General features: G+C 43.3%; 1 protein-coding gene across 1 annotated transcript; it reads left to right on the forward strand.

Annotated features, from left to right (window-relative positions):
- Positions 1–382: 382 nt before the first annotated feature.
- Positions 383–11,023, forward strand: LOC103284217 (cytochrome P450 4A6-like). The gene is given in 10 exon segments (XM_054720613.1): positions 383–604; positions 5,106–5,247; positions 6,006–6,050; positions 6,530–6,657; positions 7,878–8,002; positions 8,877–8,987; positions 9,310–9,352; positions 9,355–9,496; positions 10,737–10,801; positions 10,943–11,023. Coding segments are annotated over 10 exon segments (1,077 nt in total). The 5' UTR covers positions 383–409.
- The last annotated feature ends 6,404 nt before the right edge of the window (positions 11,024–17,427 follow it).

A 17,427-nucleotide genomic window follows, 5' to 3' on the forward strand; every position in this document is an offset into this window, starting at 1 on the left:
ATTTTACCTATCTGTAACTAGCTTTTAACTCTGGAATAGAAATGATAATGAAATACTGTAACCACACCTACTGAACATTTGATGAACTAGACTGTGATTTCTGGAATTCAGGGTTCAGGTACGTTTTGCTTGCAGCTGCATTCTGGCAACTAGCATACTGGCCGGCACATAACAGGTGCTCATGAAGTGTTTGTTAGGAAACTGATAAGTGGAAGCTGAAATGTACACAACCATAGTCACTGTCAATTGAAAAAGCTTTTCTTCCTGATCCCAAGATAGCTCCTCCACTCTGGTGACTCAGCTCTAAGCTCTGCCCTCACCCTTCACCCTCCCCACAGGTGGGTGGGACAAAACTGCCAGACTGGGCTGAGGTGGTCAGAGACAGTCAGAGGTCCAGACGCACTGCACCATGAGTGTCTCTGTGCTGAGCCCCACAAGACTCCTGGGCAGTGCCTCTGGGCTCCTGCAGGTGGCCTCCCTGCTGGCTCTGGTTCTGCTGCTGCTCAAGGCAGCCCAGCTCTACCTGCACAGGCAGTGGCTGCTCAAAGCTGTCCGGGAGTTCCCGTCCCCTCCTTCCCACTGGCTGTTCGGGCACAACCAGGAGGTAAATGGGAGTGGGATGGGGGAGAGGGAGGGCAAGAAGGGAAGAGGCTCTCAGAGCGAGGTCATGGTCAGCAAGTCTATAGGACAAAGCCTTGTTGTGTGAGAAGCACGTGGCCGTGGGGGCAAAACCCAGGTGACCCCTCAGATCGTGGCTCCTCATCCCATGTGCTGGTGCTCTCAGTCTGTCAGATCCTCATTCCTTAGGTAGGTCTGCAAGCTATTATGTCAGCCAGCCCTTGAGGACAATGGCTGCTCCTTTCTGAATCTCCCTGCTCCAGGCTCACAGAACAGAATTTCTCCATGCTTCCCTGCCCATGCTTCCCTCAATTCCATCCTGTCTGCCTGGCCCCGAGCTTGCCTGGGAACACAAACATCGTCTCATGGATCCCTGCTTGTGGGGGTTCACGGCATGTGGGGATGATAGACAGGAATTTAGAGAAGATATCAGGTCCCAGGAAAAGGGATACAATCGGGTGTAGGGGTCCAACCAGCTTGGTTGGCCTGAGACTATGGGGTTTTTCAGACTGGTGACTGCAGTGCTAAAACCCTGGCAAGTTACTGGCACATCTGAGCAAGAAGCTTCCAGGATGGTCCCAGGGAAGGAGCACTGGCATCTGCGTCTCACCATTAATGAGAATCTCTTTACCTGCCAGCTCCTATTCTACAGGCCCCTGCCTTGTGAGCTCCTTGGGGCTGAGGATATCACACCCCTTTCTTCTTCTTCTTCTTTTTTTTTTAATCACCCCCCTTTCTGTGTGCTCATCCCTAGCACAGAACCTGACACAGAGGCTAGCTTGACTCAGGTGTGCGGACTGATAGAGAAAGGAGCAGCTGGCAGGTTGGATGACAGACAGTGCTCCTCAGTCAGCTCTGTTAGCACTAGTCCCTGGGGGGGAGGGCACAGAGTAAAGTGAGGGGACTGTGTGAAGCGGGGCTCATCCGGGTGGGTGTGTGGGTTGAGCAAGCCTTAGGAGGTGGGATGCGGCAGAAACCTGTGAAGGTTTCAGAGAACGAGGCCAAGATGTTATCAGCAGAGTGGAACCCCAAATGGGAACTGCTCATATCAGCCACAGAGAGACAACCAAAGCCCAGTTGCTTCATGCAAATTTGGTACAAAGGACTTCCAGATGATTTGTTGATTTGGAGAAACTGTGACTTACGTTCTTGCAGTTGTCACCTCTTTAATCAGGGATTTGACAGAAGGAACCACTCTCATCCTCCAGTGACTTTTCCATACACAGATGGCATTAGATGAGATGTAGACTCAATAATTGGGTAACTAATATTACTCATGGTGTAAATCATCTTTCTAATCCTAAGATACACTGCAGTTAAATTTTCCTTGCTTTTAGAATACTGCCTGAGTTTTTCATTTATTCAATATCTCTGTAATTGGCTAAGTCTGGAATTGATTGCCTCATGTTGAATCCAGATTGAAGCTAATCTTTCAGGCCAGATGACAAGGGACAAGATGGGCAGTTGACCATGTGGGGCTCCATTTCCAAGCTAATTGGGTTGATATCCCACCTCTACACATATTTTATTTTATTTTATATTCCCCATCACCATTCATCCCCTCTTCTAACTCCATCCCCCTCAAAAAAACAGTTGTTTTTGTCTAAAGTTCTTTCTCACTTTTTTGCTCAATCTCTCCAACTCCCACTCCCCACTTCTAACAGAGCTGTTTGACTGCTCTCTATCTAGGAGTCTGTCTCTATTTTGCTTGGTAGTTACCTTTGTTCATTAAATTCCACATCTGCATGAAATCATATGGTACATGTCTTTCTCTGACTGGCTTATTTCACTTAACATAATGCTCTACAGGTCCATCCATTCTCTTCTGTATTCTTTAAATGCCTGCTCTAAGATTCAATTTCCTCATCTGTAATTTGGGGATGAAGATGATTATAGCACTCAAGTGAGTTCCTATAATGTTAGAATTGTGCTCGGCACAGACCAAGGCCACCATTACACTCACTCTAATTTGTATGAATTTACAGTAATGTTAATGCCTATAAAGGATAAGCATGTTAAGGTACAAAATCACTGCATTAAGTAGTGATGGAATCCCACAGGGACTATGGAAAGAGGAACTAACATGTTTGGGATGCAAATAACCCAAACTGCCCCATTCCCACCCCCAACTCTCCAAACCAGGAGTACTGGCCATGCCAGCAGAGCCCACATCTTAGGATGGCCTGTGTGGCCACATTATTACCTGTCCACCTACTCCCTTTGTGGAAATTTCTTTGTGGGGCAGTTCCCAGGGTCAGCCAGGTGAGGATGACTCCAGGGCAGCACTGCCTGTATTGAGTGGCAGAAACTTGGAGGGCACATGGGCACTGGGTATTTGCCTAGAAATCTGTTACCTCTGCCACTATGGGTATCATTCCCTCTATAAGAGCTCCTACTGGCTCCAACCACACATGTTCAGGGGCCTGTAGCATTACAATGGGTTGACTGGAGGGTTGTTAGAGCAGTGGATGCCAAATGGCCTAGATAGGAGAATGGAAATGCAGAACACAATTTACCTCCTTTGGGTCCCCAAAGGGAAGTAATGACAGTGTCCAACAGCAGGAATTTTGGGAAGCTGATGGGCATGGGCACCAAGCAATTAGAAAGAGGGCATGCTACTGTGCTGAAATGGGGTCTTCCAGGCCCCTGATGTTCCAGTAGGAGGGGATCCTAGAGGATCAGGTGACATAGATGGGGTGGTAAGAGGCTCTCACTGGTCAGTCCCCATGTTGGATTAAAGGAGAAGGGCAGCCCCAATAATGCATGTGACCTGAGAGCATGAAGTCTCCTCCTTAAGTCTTTTGAGCAGGACACTTCCCAGGTCACAGCAGGATTGTCTGCCCACCCCCACCCCCACTAGAACACAAGATCTATGGTAGCAGGGACTTGTGTTGTTCACCGCTGCATCTCCAGCAACTAGAATGGCAACTGACTCAAAGTAAGTGCTCAATACATTGTTATCAAATAAATGAATGAGTGAATCACTGTAGTGAAAACATTTTGGGATGTCTTCCCAGCCCACAAGCTCTGAGATCTCTTCCCCAACATGAGTGAGCCCCTGAATTCCCTATTCAACCGCAGCCACAGTTGATTATGAACACCTTGGCCATATTACAATCAGATTCTGGAATAGGATTCACAGTGCCACTCAGACACAATGTGGTAGTATTGCCTAGAAAATTGTCGGGTAGAACTTAGATAAACATTTGGTAAGAAAACGAATGCATGTATGTACAGAGAGATAGAATGAGAGACTCAGCCCTGGCAACTCTCCAATTCCTGGATCTACCCCTTTCACATCCTGCTGCCTCTGGCCCCTGGGCTCTGTGAAACACCCCAGGGTCCGAAGCCTTCTCTTTATCCCTTTTCTCTTTCTTACATTACCTCGTGATTATATCTTTCAGTTGCAACAAGAATTTTAATTGTGACTCACTCAACCACTCTCCTACACATGTGCTCATTCATTCTTTCTTGCATCTCTAGATTTTTAAAAAAATAAGGCATAATTCCTAAGAGCCATGCTCTATGCAGGCTCTAAGAACACAGAGATTACAGATATTAAAGGTAAGTTTGCCAACATGGGACCAAGCAATTAGAACACTGGGTTGAAATATAATAATAGAGACTACCAGGGAGCTGTGGGAACCCTGGGGTCAACAGGCTTGGGTGTAAACACAGCTTACCTGGGCATATCGTTTAACAGTTTCCTCATTCTTCAGTGAAACAGGATAAAGTACTAATCTATCCCCAATCATAGGTTTGCCTTGAGCATTACACAATTGTCCTACTTTGTTGGGGCTGCTTAACAAACTGGGTGGCTGAAACAACAGAAATTGAGTGTCTCACAATTCAAATCAAGATGTTGGTAGGATTGGCTGCTTCTGAAGGCTGTGAAGGAACCATCTGCTCCAGGCCTCTCTCCTTGACTAGCAAACCACGATCTTCTCCATATGGCTCTTCATATCATCTTCCCTCTATGAGTGACTGTTTCTGTCTCCAAACTTCCCACTTTTAATAAGGATAATTATATTGGATTAGGACACACTCTAATGACCTAATTCTAATTTAATTACTCCTATAAAGACCCCATTTTCAAATAAACTCACATTCTGAGGTTCTGGGGATTAAGTCTTCAACATGTGAATTTGAAAGGGACACAGTTCAACTAATAACTCTAATATTTGTGAAAAAGGCTTTACATCACTCAGTCCATAACTGTACATTTATCAAACTTGAACTATGTGTAAGATTCTAAAGGCAGTTCTGAGTGAGGCCCAACCAGAAGCCAGAATCTGACCTTAGACCAAGTGTTGATGAAGAGCGAGAATCCAGAACAGAACCTGGCTCATCAGATACAATTCCAAGCTCATAATAACTGCTGATGGATCCTGAATTATCTCCCTGTGGCCATTCTCCCCTTCACCACCACTCCAAAATCCAGACTTAAAGAGAAAGGTTTTATTGATTTGTCTTTCCCTTGCTTATAGTTCCAAAAGGACCAGGAGCTACAACAGTTTCAGAAATGGGTAGAGAAATTCCCATGTGCCTGTCCTCGCTGGCTATGGGGGAGCAGAGTCAACCTCATGGTTTATGACCCTGACTACATGAAGGTGGTCCTGGGAAGATCAGGTGAGACAGAAACCTGCATTGTGTCTTGAGCAGCTCTTTCCTCTTGGGTACATGTTATTTGGGTTGTGAAATTCCAGAATAATTTGCAGTTCTGCCATCATTACCTGAATCCTCTACCAACTACCCTGCCAGCCCACAAGCCAGCTTAAGGCCAATAATATCTCTCTAAACTGAATGCTTAAACAGCTGTGTGAGGCCATTTTTTTCTTTTCCTTCATATTCTCTCTCTCTCTCTCTCTCTCTCTCTCTCTCTCTCTCTCTCTCTCTCTCTCTCTCTCCTCTCCTTTTCTCTCTCTCCTCTCTCTCCCTCCCCTTTCTTAGATTGAGATGATCTGTTATGTAAATTTGCCCAGATCTGAAAAACAATTTGTAAATTAATGACTTAGGTTGGGCACCTTGAAGTGTTGCCTTTTCTGAGGCATGGGATGACTAAGATTCCACAAATGGTAGGAAGACCAGACTGCTATGTTTTCTCTGGCACTGAGGATGGAGCCTATATTTCTGGCAGATTCACCATCCTAGTCCTATTGGTGTTCTGCTGCTGGGACACTGAGTCCGCCTTCCTGACCCACAGTGACTATTAGGACAGAGAGACTTGGGGATGAAAGGCATGTGGGAGGTCATTTGAGACAAACTGCCAGCTGACAATGATTAGGAAGCAATGGCAGCCCGTGTTCTGGGCCACAGCTGCCTCCTGGGGATTGCCTGCCTTGTTTGGTCCCCTCTAGGTTCCTATTATGCCCTACCTTTCCTTTCAGACCCAAAGAATGATGGTACATACAGATTCCTGGCTCCCTGGATTGGTAAGTATGTGTAATCAGGACTGCTGTTCTGCCAGGTAGACTTACCAAGAGCTATCTCTTTGGCTCACAGAGAACAACAGCTAACCAGCAATATATCACCACCCTCATCTCTGAATCAAGCCTGATTTCTCTTCTAATAAAATCTTCACCCCTTCCGGGTGGTGGTGATGACCCCCCTAAAACTCAGCTTCTTCCCTTCACTTCTCAGTGCTCTCCAATGTTTTCAGGGTAATATTCATTTATGATCTTCTATGACCTGCCCCCCTATTCTATTTCAGCCTTTATCTCACAGCTGTCATGATGACATCTTATTACCTTCCATTTTGGAAAGTTCATCTTTCTGGAATGTACTGGCCTTTCCTGCCTTTGCCCATAATTTGTGTTCTTCTGACACCCTTGGTTCCTCCCAAATTGTCCTGAGTCATCCTTCTGATTTGATCCCCCCCCCTCCCCCAATCCCACACCTTTCTGTGGTCCAGGATATGGTTTGCTCCTGCTGAATGGGCAGACCTGGTTCCAACACAGGCGGATGCTGACCCCAGCCTTCCACTATGACATCCTGAAGCCCTACGTGGGGCTCATGGCCGACTCTGTCCGAGTGATGCTGGTAAGTCCATCCCTCTCTCACCTGCTCACACCCACTCGCAGCACAGCTCATATAGTCCACCTAGGATACGTGTGTCCTTCAGACATCCATCACACACAACTGGCTAGAATAACATGCTCATATCCCACAATGTGACAGAGCTTCCCAAAAGTGGATGAGACAGGAGGTACCTGGCACCAGCTTGGATCCACACTACTTTGGTCATTGCCAAGAGAGAGCAGAACCATGGTAGAAACAGGGTCTGCTCTCCTCTCACCTCCATGTCTTCAGCACAGTGGACTAGAGCAATAGTCATTCCCCTGGACAACAAGATAAATGGACACTGGCAGGCCTTGGCAGTGGCAGCTTCAGTGACAGGGTGGACATCCCAGGATGTCCTTCAGGTGGGCTCTGGCCTGGGTGCCAGAGCTTGCTTCAGCATGAAATGGAGTCACTCCATGGAAGGAAATGGAGATTACATTTGCACTCACAGACCCGGATCCTGATCCTACCAGCTATGCTCAGCTAACATTTGATGAAGGGAAGAAATTAAAGTCCCTGATGCCCTGTTCTTAGAAGCCCCAGTACTGGTCTCTTAGGTTACCTCTTACCTTAACACATTTGCTACATAGAGTTGGAGTGCACCTGTCCTTCATGTCTAGCTCAATCTCAGGACAGAGAAGATTCACCCTTTTTCCTCTGAGTAACAATGTTTTCTGGTCTGGTAAAAGGTAGTTACCATCATAATTTATTCCAAAAATGAAAACTAATTCAGATTATTATGAGGGAACCTGTTTAATTATATAATCAAACTTTATGAGAATACAGTCCTCACTTTACTAACATTTGCTTTAAGTCTTTTTGTTGTTGTTGTTGTTATAGTTGTTAATCTGCATCCAAGTGTATTTTTTCCATTGAGTTTTAGAGAGAGTGGAAGGGAGGGAGGGGGGGAGAGAAACATCGATTTGAGAGACACATTGATAGGTTGCCTTCTCCATGGGCCCCAACTAGAGCCCGGGATGGAACCTGCAACCCAGGTACATGCCCTTCACCAGGAATTGAACCTGTGACCCTTCAGTCCATGGGAAGATGTTCTAACCACTGAGATTACTGGCCATGGCACTTTACAGTCTTAATATACTACAAATGCCTCTGTTCTGGAAAGTAAGGTATTTGGATAGACAGAGAGCAGAGGTGCCCTGGGGGAGTAGAATAGGTTTAATGTCCACCTCCCACCACAGGACAAATGGGAAGAACTCATCAGCCAGGACTCCCATCTGGAGATCTCTGAACACATCTCCTTGATGACCCTGGACACCATCATGAAGTGTGCCTTCAGCCAGAAGGGCAGCATCCAGACAGACAGGTCAGTGATAATCCTTCAGCTACAGGGTTTTTATTTTTACCAAAAAGCAAGAGTTTTTTAAGACCTCCTGACCACGGACAAATTCCAGTTCAGATCAAAGCTTGACTCAGCCACAGATCTCTAATGCCTGGCACAGGGAGAAGCCTGGTTGCTCATGTCACTTATACAGGACTGCGAGTCTCCAGGACTGTAAGACAGAGCAATGAATGCCTCAGTGTCACCTATACCCACTGTTTGGGGAAACTCCCACCTAGAGCCCCACTTCACCTCCAGGTCAGAGGCCTCCCAGTAACCTAGTCTGTTCTGTATCTCCTCTCTGCAGCAAATCCCAATCCTACATCGAGGCCATTAGGGCTGTGAAAAATCTGTTTATTTCTCGAGTGAGGAATTTCTTCTACCAGAATGACATCATCTACTGGCTAACTCCTGATGGCCGCTGGAACCAGCGGGCCTGCCAGCTTGCCCATCAACACACAGGTTAGACCTCCTGGGCTTCTCCCCTCCTTCATCACACACATCTCAAAGGCACTGACCCTCAGGAAGAGTCTGACCTCTCCTGACCTTTGGGACCAAGATGTCAGGGTGCAAAAGGACTGTGTGAGAGTTTGTATGTCTCACCTTATTGGTGATGTCACCCCCTCCAAGCAGCATTCAAGCAGAGCTTACTTCATGTGTGTGCTATTGAAGGGAAGCCTGACTTGCAATCAGATGGTGCTAGATCTCACACTCCTCATGTGCACACTCACTCCCACACTCATCCTGATTCACTGGCATCCATATTGGAGCAGGGTGGAGAGCAGATGGGGTCACTGTGGGTTGCTCTTTCTGGGCATCCAGTGCTCAACTCTTCCTTGGAACCACTGTTCTGGGACAGACAAAGTGATCAAGCTGAGGAAGGCACACCTACAGGAGGAGGAAGAGCTGGAGAAGATCAGGAGAAAAAGGAACTTGGATTTCCTGGACATCCTCCTCTTTGCCAGAGTGAGTGTCTGTAGGAGGGGCCTGAGGCTTTGACCAGAAGGGCAGAAGAAGAGGCAAGCAGTTTATTCTAACTTTACTTTTGCAGATGAAGAATGGAAGTAGCTTGTCTGACAAGGACCTCCGTGCTGAAGTGGACACATTCATGTTTGAGGGCCATGACACCACAGCCAGTGGCATCTCCTGGATCCTCTATGCTCTGGCTTCCCACCCAGAGCATCAACAGAGGTGCCGCAAGGAGATCCAGAGCCTCCTGGGGGATGGTGCCTCCATCACCTGGTGAGTGCTCAGGAGATGGGAGAGCCCTGCCCACACAGCTAGACACGAAGCCCTGGTCTGCCTGGGCCATGCCTGCCCTCAGATTGGGGTTCATTTATTTCAGGGATCACCTAGATCAGATGCCCTACACCACCATGTGCATCAAGGAGTCACTGCGACTCTATCCTCCTGTACCAGTTGTTGGCAGAGAGCTCAGCAAGCCCATCACCTTCCCTGATGGACGCTCCTTACCCAGAGGTCTGAACTTCACCACACTCGCTAACCCAGGAATTCTGCAAGAACCCATGGCAGACCAGATCCACATGTCCTAGAGCAGTTCTGAACCTCTCTGGTTTAGTTTCTTCATCATTAATTGGATGCTTACTATATAGTTTAGATGAAGAATATGAAATGCCTGGCACTGAGTTGGACCACAGCAGAAGTTCAATAAATATTAGTTCTCCTTCCAACTCAGAGAGAAGAAATCATTCACCTAAATAGGGTCCATGCCAATATGACACCTCACATGAAGAGAATCCTAAGCATTATCATTCTCCAGGACTAGCATTCCATCACATGTAGGATGCATGGTTTTATAATGCTACAGTAATTCCATTCTATGGCACTGATGCTCTATGATTCTAACACTGCATGTTCCCATCCCAATGCCAGATTACAAGACTCTAGGGGCAATTCTGTCTGTGTGGTCACGTCAATTTTAAAATCCACCATAATTGGGGTAATATATGCATAACTCCTTTTTGACAAATGCAAAGCACTGTATAAATGGCAGTTAATATAATACTGAATACTGACTCAGACCATGGAATCTTCCTCACCAGGAAATGTTGGACTCTGTTGTGGCTTTTGGAATTTCACTCTAATATTCTAATTCTCTCAGGGGTAGGTGTAGATACGGTTTCTTTCTTATGGGATCTAAGCGAATGAGGGAGATCAGGAAATCCACTGTCATGGGGCTGATGGGCCAGTCCCTAAGGAGCCCTCAGGTTGCTGTCAGAGAACAACTGATGACCAGATCTGAGAACCCTGCCATGGTTGAAGCCACCCCTTAGCTCACCTTTGGTCTGAATTCCAACCTTGCCACATCTAGCTGTGTGATCATAGGCAAGTTATTCAGCCTCTCTGAAGCTCAGGTGTCTCATCTGAACAATGGGAATATTAGCACCCTCCTTGGAGGGTTGTTGTGAGGATAGATGAGTTAAAGGCACTCATGGATGGCACTTGATAAATGTGAGTTTTACCTTGAATTGCTCCAAAAGTAGGCCTTCACTTCTTTCTTCCCCCTCCTCACACCTGGGTCATGGTTATAGACTCCTAATGTGTGCACATGTGCTTTGCCATGTCCACCCCACCTCTATTGCAATAGGATCAGTCCAGTCAGAGTGACTATCATTGTGGCTCCCAAGCTTTTTGTGCATGCACCTGCCCCCTGCTGGCATGTGTATAATCAGTCTTCTCTCCTCTCCCTGCCCAACAGGAATCCATGTCTCACTTAACTTTTATGCACTTCACCATAATCCGAAGGTGTGGCCTAATCCAGAGGTATGTTGGCTGTGGGAGGGAGGATGGGCTGTGAGAGGGAGGATGAGCTAATCTCTCTAGACAACACCTCCTTCTGTGCCCTCATGTATTGGATGGAGGGACTTGACCTTACCTGTCCTGGCCCTACTGCTCTCTCTGCAGGTGTTTGACCCTTCCCGTTTTGCACGGGGTTCTGATTCACACAGCCATGCTTTCCTGCCCTTCTCAGGAGGATCAAGGTGAGGCATAATGTACTTGAGTGGTGTGCATCACCGAGGGCATACCTTGACGATTGTGACCTACATATATATGTGGTGTCTGCTGTTATGCCCTGGTATATTGTTGTGTTGAGAAGAAGGTATTTTTCTATATGTACAAAAGAAAGGTGGCATTTCAGGGCATGGCACAAACACTTAATCCACTGATTTTTCTCTCAAAAGCTATTGATTGTCATCATTTTGGTTTTTTGCCAATGTTGGACTGTGTAGACAGTGGAACGATGGTATATAAATCCCACTTCATATATAGAATTTTGCCTACTGGAAATGTCATGGTTATGTGAATGTTAACATGAAGTCCAACTTTTTTTTTGTTCATTTTTTTATTAAGGTATTATATGTGTACATATCTTACCATTGCCCCCCCACCCCACTCCCATACATGCCCTCACCCCCCAGAGTTTTGTGTCCATTGGTTATGCTTATATGTATGCATACAAGTCCTTTGGTTGATCTCTTATCTCCCCCACCTCTCCCTAACCTTCCCGCTGTAATTTGACAGTCTGTTTGATGCTTTACTATCTCTGTATCTATCTTTTTGTTCAACAGTTTATAATGTTCTTTATTATCCATAAATGAGTGAGATCATGTGGTATTTTTCTTTCATTGACTGGCTTATTTCACTTAGCATAATGTTCTCCAATTCCATCCAGGTTGCTGTAAATGGTAAGAATTCCTTCTTTTTTATGGCAGCATAATATTCCATTGTGTAGATGTACCATTGTTTTCTGATCCAGTCATCTGCTGATGGGCACCTAGGCTGTTTCCAAATCTCAGCTATTGTAAATTGTGCTGCTATGAAGATAGGTGTGCATATGTCCTTTCTTGTTGGTGTTTCCAGTTTCTTAGGATATATTCCTAGGAGTGGGATTACTGGGTCAAATGGGAGTTCCATTTTTAGTTTTTTGAAGAAAGTCCATACTGTTCTCCACAGTGGCTGCACCAGTCTGCATTCCCACCAGCAGTGCACGAGGGTTCCTTTTTCTCCGCATCCTCGCCAACACTTGTTGTTTGTTGATTTGTTGATGATAGCCATTCTGGCCAGTGTGAGATGGTACCGCATTGTCATTTTGATTTGCATTTTTCAGATAATTAGTGACTTTGAACATGTTTTCATGTGTCTCTTGGCCTTCCTTCTGTCTTCTTTTGAAAAGATTCCATTTAGGTCCATTGCCCATTTTTTTATTGGATCATTTATCTTCTTTTTATTAAGTTTTATAAGCTGCCTGTAGATGTTGGAGATTAAACCTTTATTAGTGATAACATTTGCAAATATGTTCTCCCACACAGTGGGATTTCTTGTTGTTTTGTTGATAGTTTCTTTTGCTGTGCAGAAGCTTTTTATTTTGATGTAGTCCCATTTGTTTATTTTCTCTTTAGCTTCTATTGCCCTAGGGGCAGTACCAGTGAAGAAGTGCTTTCGGCATATGTCTGAGATTTTGCTGCCTGTGGATTCCTCTAGTGTTTTTATGGTTTTCCGTCTTATATTTAAGTCCTGTATCCATTTTGAGTTAATTTTTGTGTATGGTGTAAGTTGGTGATCTAGTTTCATTTTTTTGCATGTATCTGTCCAATTTCCCCAACACCATTTATTGAAGAGACTGTCTTGGCTCCATTGTATGTTCATGCCTCCTTTGTCAAATATTAATTGAGCATAGTGGTTTGGGTTGATATCTAGATTCTCTATTCTATTCCATTGATCTATATGTCTTTTCTTGTGCCAGTACCATGCTGTTTTGAGAACAGTGGCTTTGTAATACAGCTTGAAATCTGGTATTGAGATCTCTCCTACTTTATTCTTCTTTCTCAGGATTGCTGTGGCTATTCGGGGTCTTTTTTTATTCCAGATGAATTTTTGGAGAGTCCTTTCTAGGTCTGTGAAATATGCCATTGGTATTTTAATGGGGAGTGCATTGAATCTATAGATTTCTTTGGGTAGTATGGACATTTTAATGATGTTGATTCTACCAATCCATGAACATGGTATGTTCTTCCATTTGTTTAGGCCTTCCTCTATCTCTTTATCCAGTGTCCTGTAGTTTTCTGCGTGTAAGTCTTTTACCTCCTTAGTTAAGTTTATTCCTAGGTATCTTAATTTTTTTGGTGCGATGGTAAATGGGATTGCTTTTTTAGTCTCTCTTTCTGTAAGTTCACTATTGGTGTATAGAAAGGCCATAGATTTCTTGACGTTAATTTTGTATCCTGCTACATTGCCGAATTCGTTTATTAAGTCTATTAGTTTTTTGATAGAGTCTTTCGGGTTTTTTTATGTATAATATCATGTCATCTGCAAATAAGGACAGCTTTACTTCTTCTTTTCCAATTTGATGCCTTTTATTTCTTCTTCTTGTCTAATTGCAATGGCTAATACTTCCAGTACTATGTCAAATAGGAGTGGTGAGAGTGGGCATCCCTGTCTTGTTCCTGTTCTTAGGGGAAATGGTTTTAGTTTTTGCCCATTGAGTATGATGTTAGCTGTGGGTTTATCATATATAGCTTTTATTATGTTTAGGTATGATCCTTCTATTCCCACCTTGTTGAGAGTTTTTATCAAGAAAGGGTGTTGGATTTTGTCAAATGTTTTTTTCTGCATCAATTGATATGACTGTGTGATTTTTGTCTCTCAGTTTGTTTATGTGATGTATCACGTTTATTGACTTGCGGATATTGTACCATCCTTGCATTCCTGGGATAAATCCTACTTGGCCATGGTGTATGATCTTTCTATTGTACTGCTGCATCCGATTTGCTAGAATTTTGTTGAGGATTTTGGCATCTATGTTCATGAGGGATATTGGTCTGTAATTCTCTTTCATTGTGTTGTCTTGATCTGGTTTTGGTATTAGGGTAATGCTGGCTTCATAGAATGAGCTTGGAAGTGTTCCTTCCTCTTGAATTTTTTGGAATAGTCTGAGGAAGATAGGTTTTATTTCTTCTTTGAATGTTTGATAAAACTCCCCTGTGAAGCCATCTGGCCCTGGGATTTTGTTTGCTGGAAGCTTTTTGATTACTGCTTCAATTTCTTCCATAGTTACTGGCCTATTGAGCTGTTTAGATTCTTCCTGATTTAGTTTTGGAAGGTTATATTTTTTCTAGGAATATGTCCATTTCCTCCAGGTTTTACAGTTTGTTGGAATAGAGTTGTTCATAGTATTTTGAAACAATCCTTTGTATTTCGGCGGGGTCTGTTGTTATTTCACCTCTTTCATTTCTGATTTTGTTTATTTAGGTCCTCTCTCTTTGTTTCTTGGTGAGCCTGGCTAGAGATTCATCAATCTTGTTTATCTTTTCAAAGAACGAGCTCTTGGTTTTGTTGATCTTTTGTATTGTTTCTTTATTCTCTATGTCGTTTATCTCCACTCTGATCTTTATTATTTCCTTCCTTCTGCTTACACTGGGCTTTTCTTATTGCTCTCTTTCTAACTCTTTGAGTTGTAGGGTTAGGTAATTTATTACCATTGTTTCTTGTTTTTTTGCAGTAGGCTTGTAGAGCTATGAACTTCCCTCTCAAGATTGCTTTTGCTGTGTCCCATAGATTTTGGATTGTTGTGTTTTCATTGTCATTTGTTGCCATGATGTTTTTTATTTCTTCCTTGATCTCCCTGGTAACCCAGTCATTGTTTAATAGCATGCTGTTTAGTCTCCATGTGTTTGATTTCTTTGGGTTGTTTCTATTGTAGTTGATTTCCAGTTTTATGCCACTGTGATCTGAGAAGATGCTTGATATGATTTCTACCTTCTTGAATTTGAAGAGACTTTGCCTATGTCCCAATATATGGTCTATCTTTGAAAATGACCCATGTGCACTTGAGAAGAATGTATATTCTGTGGCTTTGGGGTGAAATGTTCTGAAGATGTCAATTCCATCTGGTCTAGTGAGTCATTTAGGATTGATGTTTCTTTGCTGATTTTTTGTTTAGAGGATTTGTCCAATGGTGATAGTGGGGTATTAAAGTCTCCGACTATGATTGTATTGCTGTTAATCTCTCTCTTGATATCCTCCAGGAGTTTTTTTTTTATGTATTTGGGTGCTCCTGTATTGGGTGCATATATGTTTACCAGATTTATTTCTTCTTGTTGGATTGCTCCCTTTAGTATTATGAAATGGCCTTCATTATCTCTTGTTATGTCCTTCACTTTGAGATCTAATTTGTCAGATATAAGTATTGCTACCCCAGCTTTTTTTTCATTTCCGTTCGCCTGGAAAACCTTTTTCCATCCCTTCTCCCTCAGTCTGTATGCGTCTTTTTTTCTGAGGTGGGTTTCTTTTTTTTTTTTTTTTTAATATATTTTATTGATTTTTCACAGAGAGGAAGAGAGAGGGATAGAGAGTTAGAAACATCAATGATAGAGAAACATCGATCAGCTGCCTCTTGCACAACTCCTACTGGGGATGTGCCCGCAACCAAGGTACATGCCCTTGACCGGAATCCAACCTGGGACTTTTCAGTCCGCAGGCCGATGCTCTATCCACTGAGCCAAACTGGTTTCGGCTGAGGTGGGTTTCTTGTAGACAGCAGATAAACAGGTCTTGTTTTCTTATCCACTCTGTTACCCTATGTCTTTTGATTGGGGCATTTAATCCATTTACATTTAAAGTTATTATTGATAGGTACTTATTTGTCTCCATTTTTATTCTCTACCCCTGTGTTCCTTCTTCGCTTTCTATTTCTTTCTTTCTTTCTTTCTTTCTTTCTTTCTTTCTTTCTTTCTTCTTTTTTTTTTTTTTTTCAGCAGACCCTTTAGCATTTCTTGCATTGCTGGTTTGGTGGTGATAAATTCCCTTAGTTCTTTTTTGTCTGTGAAGCTTCTGATTTCACCTTTAATTTTGATTGATAGCCTTGCTGGGTACAGTATTCTTGGATTGAGAACCTCCCTTTGCATGACTTTGTATATTTCATTCCATTCCCTTCTGGCCTGATGAGTTTCTGTTGAGAAATCAGTTGCTAGTCTGATGGGGGTTCCTTTGTATGTAACTTTCTGTCTCTCTCTGGCCGCTTTTAAGATTCTTTGTCGTTGGTGTTTGCCAGTTTAATTATAATGTGCCTTGGCGTCGGTCTTTTGAGGTTCATTTTGCTTGGGACTCTGTGAGCTTGGATTTGTGTGGGTTTTTTCTTCCCTATATCAGGAAAGTTTTCTGTCATTTCTTCAAACAGGTTTTCTATTCCTTGCTCAGTTTCCTTTCCTTCTGAAACCCCTATTATGCGGATGTTGTTTTGTTTAGTGTTGTCCCAAAGTTCCCTTAGGCTCTCCTCCTGCTTTTTAATTTTTTTTTCTAGAAGCTGCTCTACTTGGGTATTTTTTTCCATCTTGTCTTCTAGCTCACTGATGCGATCCTCTGCTTCTTCTAGTCTACTCTTGATGCTTTCTATTGAGTTCTTTACGGCAGTGATGTCATTTTTCATTTCTTCTTGGTTCTTCTTCATTTCCTCTTGGTTCTTACTCATATTGTCGAATTTGTCTTCCATTCTTTTCAGCCACCTTATGACCATTTCTCTGAATTCTTTCTCTGATAGGTTGCTGGCCTCTAATTCATTTACTTCCTTTTCTGGTGATGCCTGCTTTTCTTTCATATGTGGACTGTTTCTTTGTCTCCCCATGGTCTCTCTTCTCCAGATGTCTGGTTATGTAGTTCTCTCTCTCTTGCATTGATTTAAAGGCACAAAATACAACACAACCAGGTACAACACACAAGGCACTGAACAGCAATGTATTCACGATATTGATAACCTCCAATAAAGGTGACCACCAGAGTAAGGCAAATTAGAGGATAGGAGAGAAAGAAGAGTAAAAAGAAAGAAAAAGAAAAAAAAAGGATTGTCAAAATGAAATTGGGAAAAGGAGAAAAAAAATAAGGAGACTAGAACGAGACTAAGAGAGAAAAGAGGAACAAACTATATATATGGGGAGAAAACTCCAATAGAACAACCACTAATCACAGCAAATGCCAGCAACAAGTACCTGGAGATTAATATAACCTACAACACCAACTAATATCAAGTGAGGCAAGGGAAAACAGAAGTAAAAAAACAAACAAAAACACAGCAAACAAAAAAACAAACAAACAAAAAGAATAAGCAAAACAATCTCACAAAAAAGCATAAAAATTCGATATAATCAACATTCAAGCAAACAACAACAAAAGGACAGAGATAAAAACAGTTTTTTTGGTTTGTTTTTTTGATAGTTAAGACAGTGAAGAGAGAGGTGTGTATGGACTTGGAGCAGGGGATTGGAAATTACATATATAAGTAGGGTGAAATTTTAGCAGGGGGTAAACAGAAAGGATAGGGAAAATCTAGAGCAGGAAAGGGTTAAAATAAACAGTACACCAAAAGGGGGAAGGTAGAGAGTGATGGCATAAAGATA

This window comes from Eptesicus fuscus, chromosome 9 (genome assembly GCF_027574615.1).
Source record: "Eptesicus fuscus isolate TK198812 chromosome 9, DD_ASM_mEF_20220401, whole genome shotgun sequence".
NCBI classification, from domain to species: Eukaryota; Metazoa; Chordata; class Mammalia; order Chiroptera; family Vespertilionidae; genus Eptesicus; species Eptesicus fuscus.